This window comes from Mobula hypostoma, chromosome 4, assembly GCF_963921235.1.
Source record: "Mobula hypostoma chromosome 4, sMobHyp1.1, whole genome shotgun sequence".
NCBI lineage: Eukaryota > Metazoa > Chordata > Chondrichthyes > Myliobatiformes > Myliobatidae > Mobula > Mobula hypostoma.
Window position 1 is genome coordinate 13,077,098 of NC_086100.1, and position 12,407 is coordinate 13,089,504.

At 46.0% G+C, this 12,407-nt stretch overlaps 1 protein-coding gene across 1 annotated transcript in view; it reads right to left on the reverse strand.

The window, feature by feature from the left end:
• Window positions 1-12,407, reverse strand: part of LOC134345131 (rho guanine nucleotide exchange factor 26-like) — a 235,424-nt gene that overhangs the window by 74,524 nt on the left and 148,493 nt on the right. Inside the window, exons 7-8 of the mRNA XM_063045315.1 lie at window positions 6,505-6,657; window positions 3,232-3,361 (exon numbers count right to left, since the gene is read on the reverse strand). Of these exons, the coding sequence (XP_062901385.1) occupies window positions 3,232-3,361; window positions 6,505-6,657 (283 nt within the window). The remainder of the gene's footprint in view (window positions 1-3,231; window positions 3,362-6,504; window positions 6,658-12,407) is intronic.

Consider the following 12,407-nt stretch of genomic DNA (forward strand, 5'->3'; position numbering starts at 1 on the left):
GGAATGAGAGACAACTTGATAGAGTGGAGAGCCAGAGACTTATTCCCAAGGCGGAAATGGTGAATATGAGGGGGGCATAATTTTAAGGTGACTGGAGGAAGGTATAGAGGTGTCAGGGTAAGTTTTTTTGACACAGAGTGGTGGGTGCGCAGATTACCCTGTCAGTGGTAGAGGCAGGTACATTAGGGGCATTTAAGAAACTCTTAGAAAAGGACATGTATAATAGAAAAATGGAGGGCTATATGGAAGGAAGGGTTAGAAAAGGGTTAAAACAAGAAGGGTTAATCTTGTAGTGGGTTAAAAGGTCAGCACAACACTGTGGGCCAAAGGGGATGTACTGTACTGAACCGTTCTGTGTTGGGTCAGGATGTAATTCTTCATGTGCTGAAGGCCAACAACACTTAATCTTAGTAAACCAAATTCAAGGGAAGTGAACACCGCACACATGGAGACACAAGAGGCGGATGCCGCAATCTGGAGCAAGAAGCAATCTGCTGGAGGACCTCAGTGGATCAGGCAGCATCTGATGGCCCTGATGGAGACCTTCAACCTGAAATGATGACAATTCCTTTCTGATGAGTTTCTCCGGCCTAGTTTTTAATACCTCACATATGCCATGCCCTATATTGTGGTGGCCCTAGCATTTTGTTTCCCTGATTGCACTTGAACTCGAACACTACATTATGCATTGTTTACATTGTCTGTTTTAAATAATACTTTTTATAAGATTTGTACTCTTTAAACAAACTCATGTATTTTTCACACTCACTGGCAGAAAGCGGTGTAGCAGCTAAACTAACAGTTTATCACCTTTCTTATTTTTCATTGGCTAAGTATTCGCACATTACCCATGTGATGTAATTATTTTAATTATGCAGCCTATTAATTAATTTATCTCTAAAGAATTTCTCTGATCTTATCTATAAAAATGATAAACTTTTCAGAAGTGCCATTTTTTGTGTTACACCTCTTAGCATCATTTCCCAGCTCTTTAGTTTTTATTATTATTTGTATGTTTGTTTGTACTCTAAAATAAACTGAAATAAAACTGGTCAACATTTTTAACTCCCTGAAGATTCCTAAGGATCAGAAATTAAACAGAGATCAAACAACTACCTTGTCATCATTATGTTGGGTATGATCTGCTTAGTGCACATGCGCCGGTCGTGCATGCAGCCTGGTACAGCTGTTCCGATCTACTCTTACTTTCTTCTTCTTACTTTTTAATTTACGTTACTTTTTTGTATTTTTTTCTCACGGTAACACATCGAAGCTGCACCCTAACATGCTGGTCGAGAGAGTTTTATTTGGGTTTTCTTTAGTGCTGGAAATGGTTACATCCCGACACGCGGGACAGAAGCAAGGGCGCATTGTGTATTCCACGGACCAGCAAAGACCGGCCGGCTTAGCGAACAGAGCGGCGGACACCCCTGCTGAAATCCAGAGGAAAACACACAGAGGGGGATCGCAAAGCCGAGGAAAGAGGACCGGGTCGAAACAATAGAGACTTTTGGAGAAGAGGAGTTCGGTGGGTAATACCGTTCCGGCTGACCGGAAGTCCACTGAGAGCGGTAAGCGTAAAGGAGTTGGGTGCTTACTGTTCTGGCTAACAACGGATGGTGCAATCCGGGGTATATTACGATCGAGGAACGTGTTTGCAGACTGGATACTGAACTTTTTACTGTTGGACTTCGGCCACATTCCACCGTGATACAACACTTGGCGGCACGGGAGGTCGTTCCTGCCTGTGGCCATTGAACGTGCAGCTCCTCCCGTGGAAGGTCAGACACCCTGAGCCAATAGACTGGTCCTGGACTTATTTTCCATCTGGCATAGTTTGTATTTTGACGTTTGATTGTTGGGGCTTTTCGTATTGCTATATTTACGCTCTATTCTTGGTTGGTGCGGCTGTAACGAAACGAAATTTCCCTCGGGATTAATAAAGTATATCTATCTATCTATCTAAACAAGACTCTATCTCAGTACATGTGACAACAATAAACCAATACCAAAGCTGATACATGCTGGAAGTTAAAACTGAAGCATTAGGGGGCCTCATGGCCCTTCTGAAAGACGATTACAATGTAGAATTCATAAGGCCATACAACCATAAGATATAGGAGTGGAGTCAGGCCACTTGGCCCATTGACAACACTCCATAATTTGACCGTGGCTGATTTATTTTCACTCTCAACCCCATTCTTTTGCCTTCTCCCTGTCATCTTTGACACATTTCCTAAGGAGAAACCTATCAATCTCCGCTTTAAATAAACCCCCAGTGACTAGGCTTCCACAGCCACCTGTGGCAATGAATTCTACAGATTCACCACCCTCTGACTAAAGAAATTACTCCTCATCTCTGTTCTAAATGGATGCCCTCGTAATCTGAGGCTGTGCCCTCTGGTGCTAGAATCTCCCACCATGAGAAAGATCCCTTCTACTTCCATTCTTTCTAGCCTTTTCACTGCTCAGTAGTTTTTAACGAGATCCTTCCTCATACTTCTAAACTCCAGCAAGTACAGGCCTAGGATTATCAGATATTCCTCATTCATTAACCCCTTCTTTCTCGTAAACCTCCTGAGAACCATCTCTAATGCCAACACATCCGTTCACAGACATAGGGCTCAAAGCTGCTCAAGCTATATAATAGCTGGATTTTAATTTATTCATTTACAGATACAGCACAGAACAAACCCTTCCAGCCCAATGAGGCGCTCCACCCAGCAACCCACCTGTTTAATTAATTAAATGTATTTATTTAGAGATACATCGTGACCAGACCTTTAAAGCCCAATGAGGTGCTCCACCCAGCAACCCACCTGTTTAATTAATTAATTAAATTTATTTATTTATTTGGAGATACATCGTGCAACACAGCTTTCAGGCTCAATGGGGTGCTCCACCCAGCAACCGACTTATTTAACGCTAGCCTAATCACAAGACAATTTCCAATGACCAATTAACCAACAAACAGGTACATCTGTGGACTGGGGGAAGAAACTGGAGCACCTGGGGGAAACTCAAGCAGTTCATGGGCAGAGTGTACCAATTCCTTACAGAGGGCGCTGGAACTGAACGTGGAGCTCCGAAAGGCCCGGAGGTGATACAGGGTCCCACTAACAGCAATGCTACCATGGCGTCCACTTTTAAGTGAAATTATATGTCTTGCTGTAGCCTCCCTCCCTCACCCGCCCCCCAACTCACGAGGGGAATAGTTGATTCATTTCTTACATCCATCAGGAGAGGTAACCGAGTGACCCGTTGCATTGGGAGAATGAGGAAGGAGATCATGGGCAGGTTCCGGCACTCGGGCTGGGCTTCAATCTTCATCAGGATCTCTTTGAAGTTAGGATTTGTATTTCTGTTGGTGTAAAGCAAGAAAGTGGTGACAACCAAGAGGTGAACAGATGGTGAACGGAATGGCATCAGCAAGAAACTAAGTTTCAAGTTAGAACTTTCCTGCCAATTTAAATTTACAAAAAAGTCACTATTCATTTTCCTGATGGGCTTTGGCTTCATCTGTCATTCTAGGTTTATTTGCATCATACACCATCTGCTGAGCCACACTCTTTAGGTATTAGCCTACATCACAACCAAGGCTGTTAAAATGAACAGAAGAGATTCTGCAGATGGTTGAAATCCAGAGCAACACCCACACAAAATGTTGGAGGAACTCAGCAGGTCAGGCAGTGTCCATGGAGAGGAATAAACAGTCGATGTTTCGGGCCAAGACCCTTCATCGGTATTGGAAAGGAAGGGGGCAGAATCCAGAATAAGAAGGTAGGGGGGAATGGAAGGAGTACAAACTGGCAGGTGATTGGTGAGACCAGGTGAGTGGGAAGGTGGGTGGGTGGGAGTGGGAGGATGAGGTAGGAGCCAGGAGGTGATAGGAGGAAGAAGTAAAGGGCTGAAGAAGAAAAATTCTGATAGAAGAAGAGAGTGGATCTTGAGAGAAAAGGAATGGGGAAAGGAGCCAGAGAGAGGTGATGGGCAGGTGAGGAGAAGAGAAGGAATAAGAGGGGTGCCAGAGTGGGGAATGGGAAAAGAAAGAAGGGGAGGGGGAAAATTACCGGATGATTAGAAAGATCATTGTACTTGCTATCAGATTGGAGGCTGCCCAATTGAACATGAGGCTTTATAAAGCGCTACTGAGGCCTCACTTCAGGTATTGTGAGGAGTTTAGGGCCCCTTATCAAAGAAAGGATGTGCTGACATTGGAGAGGGTTCAAAGGAGATTCACAAACATGATTCCAGTATTGAATGGCTTGTCTTATGAGGAGCGTTTGAAGGACCTGGGCCTCCACTCACTGGAATTCAGAAGAATGAGGAGTAATGTTATTGAAACCTATTGAATATTTAAATTACTAGATAGAGTGGATGTGGAGAGAGAGTTTAAGACCAGAGGACGCAGGCTCAGAATGGAGAGACGCTCATTTAGAATGGAGATGAGGAGAAGTTACTTTAGCCAGAGAGTAGTGAATCTGTGGAATTTGTTGCCACAGGCAGCTGTGGAGGCCAAATCATTTGGTATGTTTATGGCAGAAGTTGATAGATTCTTGATTAGTCAGGACATGAAGGGATACAGGGAAAAGGCAAGAAGTGGGGGCTGAGAGGGAAAATAGATCAGCCATGATGAAATGGCAGAGTGGACTTGATGGGTCAGATGGCCTAATTCTGTTCCTGTATCTTATGGTATTATGGTCTTGCTTCTCCAAGCTGAGAGTGGCCTCATTATGGCAGTAGGCGAAGTCATGTACCAACACGGAGGTGATGGGCAGATGAGGAGAGAGGTGATGGGCAGATGAGGAGAGAGGTAATGGGCAGATGAGGAGAGAAGGAGGCGATGGGCAGATGAGGAGAGAAGGAGGCAATGGGCAGATGAGGAGAGAAGGAGGCGATGGGCAGATGAGGAGAGAAGGAGGCGATGGGCAGATGAGGCCAGAAGGAGGCGATGGGCAGATGAGGACAGAAGGAGGCGATGGGCAGATGAGGACAGAAGGAGGCGATGGGCAGATGAGAAGAGAAGGAGGCGATGGGCAGATGAGGACAGAAGGAGGCGATGGGCAGATGAGGCCAGAAGGAGGCGATGGGCAGATGAGGCCAGAAGGAGGCGATGGGCAGATGAGGCCAGAAGGAGGCGATGGGCAGATGAGGCCAGAAGGAGGCGATGGGCAGATGAGAAGAGAAGGAGGCGATGGGCAGATGAGGACAGAAGGAGGCGATGGGCAGATGAGGCCAGAAGGAGGCGATGGGCAGATGAGAAGAGAAGGAGGCGATGGGCAGATGAGGACAGAAGGAGGCGATGGGCAGATGAGGACAGAAGGAGGCGATGGGCAGATGAGGAGAGAAGGAGGCGATGGGCAGATGAGGAGAGAAGGAGGCGATGGGCAGATGAGGACAGAAGGAGGCGATGGGCAGATGAGGACAGAAGGGGGCAGATGAGGACAGAAGGAGGCGATGGGCAGATGAGGACAGAAGGAGGCGATGGGCAGATGAGGACAGAAGGAAGTGATGGGCAGATGAGGAGAGAAGGAGGCGATGGGCAGATGAGGACAGAAGAAGGCGATGGGCAGATGACGAGAGAAGAAGGTGATGGGCAGATGAGGACAGAAGGAGGTGATGGGCAGATGAGGACAGAAGGAGGCGATGGGCAGATGAGGAGAGGAGGGGGCAGATGAGGACAGAAGGAGGCGATGGGCAGATGAGGACAGAAGGAGGCGATGGGCAGATGAGGACAGAAGGAAGTGATGGGCAGATGAGGAGAGAAGGAGGCGATGGGCAGATGAGGACAGAAGAAGGCGATGGGCAGATGACGAGAGAAGGAGGTGATGGGCAGATGAGGACAGAAGGAGGTGATGGGCAGATGAGGAGAGGAGGGGGCAAATGAGGACAGAAGGAGGCGATGGGCAGATGAGGACAGAAGGAAGTGATGGGCGGATGAGGACAGAAGGAGGCGATGGGCGGATGAGGACAGAAGGAGGCGATGGGCGGATGAGGAGAGAAGGAGGCGATGGGCGGATGAGGAGAGAAGGAGGCGATGGGCGGATGAGGAGAGGAGGCGGCGATGGGCGGATGAGGAGAGGAGGAGGCGATGGGCGGATGAGGAGAGGAGGAGGCGATGGGCGGATGAGGAGAGAAGGAGGTGATGGGCAGATGAGGAGAGAAGGAGTAAGAGTGATTCCAGAATGGGGAATGGGAAAAAGCGGGGGCGGGGGGGAGAAACGACGAGCAATGTATTCTGACAGAGCCTTTCACACCCTCTTTACAGAATGGCTCACATTCAAAGACAGACAGTTGTTTAAGCATACTCATTGTAAGGTTGCCAGTTGCACCATGTTGTATATAGCAAAATCAAATGAGCAGCAGGTTTACAATGCCCAAACAATCCTTTTGGTTTAGGTGCTGTACGAGGAATGGTCTCTCTCTCTCTCCTACATAAGGAAACACAATACAGGAAGTAACTGGCAGTTTGATGCAGCTCGGTGTGCACCATCACACACTCACAGGAGCTTCTGCAGTGTCCGCTGCTGATAGACTTCGTTTGAGCAGTATGTCACATAGGGTTCGAAGGTGCAAACAGCGTGCTTCTCCACGATATCACTGATGTCAGAAATCACCGCATCCTGCTGGTGCCTGGCCTCAAGCTCCTTGAAGAACCTGTCAAAGGGACACAACAGAGAGTATTCAGTGACTTTCCACACCTCAGTGAGCTGTCGTTTCTCCCTGATAATCTCCCAGCTGGACCCTATTCCATCAGAGTCCTCAAATTTTCTCTCCCTGTGATCAATTTCAATGAGACAACTGTTGGATTATTGATTACTAATAACGTTACAGGACTTTGGTACAATGGATAGAACAGGTACTGACTGAACTTCCATTGGGTACAGCAGGTATCTAATAAAGTGGCTACTGAGTGTAGAAATAGAAATGAAGTTTTATAAGAAGTTGGTGAGGTCTAATTTGGAGTATTGTGTGCATTTCTGGTCAGCTACCTACAGGAAAGATGTCAATAAGATTGAAAAGAGTGCAGAGAATGTTTACAGGGATATTGTTGGGACTTGGGGACAAGAGTTATAAGAAAAAGTTGACTAGGCGAGGAATTTGTTCCCTGGTGAGTAGGAGGAGAAAGAGGGGAATTCTGATACAGGAATACAAAGCATACAATGTTATGAGGAGTAAGTTACCGTAGCGTAAATGCGACAAGGCCTTTTCCACTGAGGTCGGTGAGGCCTGAACTAGAGGTCAAGGGTTAAGGGCGAAAGGTGAAATGCTTAAGAGAAATATGAGGGGGATCTTCTTCACTCAGAGGGTGGTGAGAGTGTGGAACCAGCTGCCAGTGAAAGTGGTGGATGCGGGTTTGACTTCAACATTCAAAAGAAATTTAGATAAGTACATGGATGGGAGGAGTATGGAGGACTAAGGTCCAAGTGTGGGTTGATAAGACTAGGCTGATTAATAGTTCGGCACAGACTAAATGGGCCGAAGGGTCTATTTAAGTGCTGTGTTGGTCTATGACTCTAAGTAGAATAGTAAGGGAAACAGAAAATGAAAAAAGAGAATGAAAACAAAAGAGAAATAGACTGAGAGAGAGAGACAGTCTAGGAATATGCAGTACCCTCAGCTGTTGGCTGTCCCCATTGATCAAGGTAGACTACACCCTCTTTGGAATGCATTCCAGTCATATGAAGATGTATTAATCATACCCAAGAGACGGTTGTGGAACATAACATGATCCGGTTCCAAGTGAAAGGCATTGTTTTCATGGAAGTCCAAGAGAAAGAGAAGAGCCACCAGCTGAGCCAAGTGCTCCCACAGAAAGGAGGATTATGTCTCAACAACTGAGTAATGTTTCCGTGAGGGAAGAGACTGGAGCACTGACAGCTCACTAACATAAAAGCTGAATGTTATCAGTGCTCGGTAAATGAAAATAAAGCACAGCAGTAACAGGCCAAGTGTTCCCAGTAGGGACAGCAACCGAGTAAATATTTGAGGCTGCTGGCCTTTGAACCCACATTGTAGGAGTCACTGACTCAAAACATTAACTCTGATTCTCTCTCCATGGATCCACACTGGCCTCACTACAACCATTATTTAATCACAATTCTCATCGGCAGTTTTAAACCATCAGACCATGCAGTCTGCTCCACCATTCTATCATGGCTGATACGTTATCGCTTTGAACCCCATTCTCTTTCCTTCTCCCCAGAACCTTTGACACCCCAACTAATTAAACTATCAAAATCTGTTTTAAAGATACCCAGTGATCTGGCCTCTACAGACATCTGTGGCAATGAATTTCACACATCCACCAGCCTCTGGCTAAAGAAAATCCTCCTCATCTGTGTTCTAAAGGGATGTCCTTCTATTCTAAGACTGTGCTCTCTGTTCCTAGACCCTCCCATTAATGGAAACATCTACTCCACGTCCAGTCTATAGGCTTTCAACTTGATTTAGACTTACCGTTTTAATGACCAGGAATGGAAAAGTCTAAGGAAAATGCCGGATACAATCCAGTCCATCGCAGGTGAAGCTCCCCCCCACAACGATGGAGCACTGCCAGAAGACAGCAGCGTTCATCACGAAGGACCCCCACTATCCCCTCCATAGATGCTGCCTGACTGGCTGAGTTTCTCCAGCAAATTGTTTACTGCCTCAGATTCCAACATCTGCTATTGCTTGTGTCTCCCTAACTTTAGGACTCGTTCTGGTATGACGCGGTGGTGCAGCAGTTAGTGCAATGCTTTACAGACCAGGCCATCAGGGTTCAATTCCCACTGCTGTCTGTGAGGAGTTTGTACGCTTTGTCTGCGGCTGTGTGGATTTCGACCAGCTGCTCTGTTTCCTCCCAAATTACAAAGGCAGATGGTTAGCATTAGCCCACTGTTCTCTTCTCTCTGCAACCACAACTGTGTGGCGTGCGCAGCTCAAACACCATCAGTAAATTTGCCAATGGCACTATTCATCGGGGGATCAGCAGCGGAAAAGATGAGCAGTTTCAAACACCCGGGTATCAGCTTCCCTGAACCTCTATCCTGGGTCCCACAAATTGATGCAATTACAAACACTGTAAGACCATAAGCAATAGGAGCAGAGTTAGGCCATTTGGCCCATCGCATCTGCTCCACCATTTCATCATGGCTGATCCAATTTCCCTCTCAGCCCAAGTCTCCTGCCTTCTCTCATATTCCTTCATACCCTGACCAATCAAGGATCTATCAAACTCTGCCTTAAATATACATAACGACTTGGCCTCCACAGCTGCTTGAAGCAAAGAATTCCACAGATTCACCACTCTCTGGCTAAAGAAATTCCTCCTCATCTCCGTTCTAAAAGGATGCCCCTCTATTCTGAGGGCTTGACCTCTGGTCTTACACTCTCCCACCATAGGAAACATCCTCTCCACATCCACTCTATCAAGGACTTACACCACTCAATAGGTTTCAATGAGGTCAGCCCTCATTCTTCTGAATTCTACTGAATACAGACCCAGAGCATCAAATGCTCTTCATGGGGCAAGCAATTTAATCCTGGAATCATTTTCATGAACCTCCTTTGAACCTTCTCCAGTTTCAGCACATCTTTTCTAAGATAAAGTGCCCAAATCTGCTCACAATACTCCAAGCGCTTCATAAAGTCTCAACATTACATCCTTGCTTTTATATTCTGGTCCTCTTGAAATGAATGCTAACATTGCATTTGCCGTCATCACCACAGACTCAACCTGCAAATTAACCGTTAGGGGATCCTGCACAAAGGGCTCCCAAGTCCTTTTGCACCTCAGTTTTTTGTATTTTCTCTTCCTTTAGAAATTATCAACCCTTTCATTTTAATTCAAGGAGGTGGGGCACCACGGAGAGTTGATAGGCAGGTGAGGAGAAGTGAAGAGTTAAGAGCCAGAATGGGGAATGGGAAAAGAGGGAAGGGGGTGGATGAAAATTACCAGGAGTTATAGAAATCGATGTCTATGTCATCAGTTTGCTGTCTAAGCAGGCAAAATATGATGTGTTGCTCCTCCACGCTGAGAGTGGCCACATCATAACAGTAGAGGAGGCAATGTACCAACAGATCAGAATGGGAATGGGGATAGGAATTAAAATGGTAGGCATCCTGCTTATTCAGGATGCCATTTTGTGTGTGTGCTCTGGATTTCCAGCTCCTGCAGAATCTCTTGTGCTTTGTTCTATTTGTGTTAAAGTTGTGTACAACTTCAGCTTATGTTTTCCTTGTGAATGCTACTCCTCCGATGCTCTGTGCCTGTGACACTGCAGTAAGCAGGTTTTGCATTACACCTGTACTTGCATTACAAATACTTGTGCATATGACCATAAACAGGCTTCCTTGGTGTGTTGTGAATGAAAGAATCTAACAGCAGCTCTCACAAAAGGCCAGTGATGTTGTGGGGATGGAACTGGACTCTCTCACGGTGGTGTCTGAAAAGAGGATGCTGTCTAAGTTGCATGCCATCTTGGTCAATGTCCCCCATCCACTACATAATGTACTGGTTGGGCACAGGAGTACATTCAGCCAGAGACTCATTCCACCGAGATGCAACACAGAGCGTCATAGGAAGTCATTCCTGCCTGTGGCCATCAAACTTTACAACTCCTCCCTTGGAGGGTCAGACACCCTGAGCCAATAGGCTGGTCCTGGACTTATTTCATAATTTGCTGGCATAATTTACATATTACTATTTAACTATTTATGGTTCTATTACTTTTTATTATTTATGGTGCAACTGTAACGAAAACCAATTTCCCCCGGGATCAATAAAGTATGACTAGGACTATGACCATGCTGGAGGATCTTAGCAGGTCAGGCAGCATCTATGGAAATGAACAGATAGTTGACATTTCAGGTCAAGACCCTTCTTCAGGTCTGAGAAGGAGACTATGCACAACACCCCCCCCCCCCCCGGCGCCTTCCCCAACTCTGACCTTCTAACTCTTCTCACCTGGCTATCACTTCCTCCTGCGTCCCCTCCTCCTTTCCTTTCTTCCATGGTGCATTCTCCTTTCCTTCCTCTCCTTCCTCTCCAGCCCTTGACCTTTCCACCTACCTGGCTTCACCTATCACCTTCCAACTAGCCTCCTTCCTGTGCCCCCACCTTTTTATTCTTGCATCTTCCCCCTTCCTTCTCAGTCCTGAAGAAGGGACTCAGCCCAAACCGTTGACTATCTATTAATTTCCATAGAATCTGCCTAACCTGCTGAGTTCTTCCAGCATCTTGTGTGTGTTGCTTTGGATTTCTAGCATCTGCAGAATTTCTCATGTTTATCTTACACAATACTGGTTCTTTCCATCCTCCCTGTGATATGATTTACATTCCCTCCCCACACCACATCCACCTTCCTCTTCTATCCCCCCCCCCACTAAACCAGTGTCGAAACAAGACATCAGTTGCTTCCGAGATGGTGTGTTTCATTGTAATGCTAACAAGGTAACCGTTGGAACTTGCTTACAATAATTGGGACTCTCAGCACTTCCTTGCCATTGTGGGAAATGTCCACAGCTCCAAAACAAAAGAACTGCGATGTAGTCACATAATTACTCTATTTTAACTTTTGCACCCAATGTAATCAAAGTTCAAAGTAAATGTTATTATCAAAGTACATATATGTCACCATAAACAATCCTGACGTTCATTTTCTCGTGGGCATACTCAACAAATCTACAAAATAGTAACTAGTACAGAATCAATTAAAGACTTGCTCAGCTAGGGCATTCAATCAGTGTGCTGAAGACAACAAACTTCACAAATGCAAAAAGAAAGAAATAATAATCAATAAATAAATAGGCAATAAATATCAAGAACATGAGATGAAGAGTGCTTGAAAGTGAGTCCATTGGTTGTGGAAACATTTCAATGATGGGGCAAGTGAAGTTGGGTGAAGTTATCCCCTTTGAGGGGTAATAACTGTTCCTGAACCTGGTGGTGTGAGGCCTGAGACTCCTGTACCTTCTTCCTGATGGCAACAGAGAGAAGAGAGCATGTCCTGCGTGGTGGGGGTCCCTGAGCTTAATGGTGAGGAGGTCTTTACTCGTGAAGGACTGGGTTGTATCCACTACCTTTTGTAGGATACAATCCCCTATAAAATCCTTAGGACCTGCGAGGTTTCGATGCAGGGTTTCAACATCAAAAATTTCTGTCCTTCCACTGATGCTGCTCAATCCGCTGAGTGAAGTTTGGAAAACTCTCATCAGTTCTCATCAAGGGGACAGCAGTGAAAGGGTGAGCAGCTTCAAGTTGCTGGGTGTCAGCAACATCTCGGACGACCTGTCCTTGGCACAACAGTTGATGTCATTACAAAGAAGGCTCACTGCCTGCTGTACTTCGTTAGGAGCTTGAGGAGGAATTGGTAAGTCACAGATGTAGTGTGGCGAGCATTCTGACTGGCTGCAACACTGTC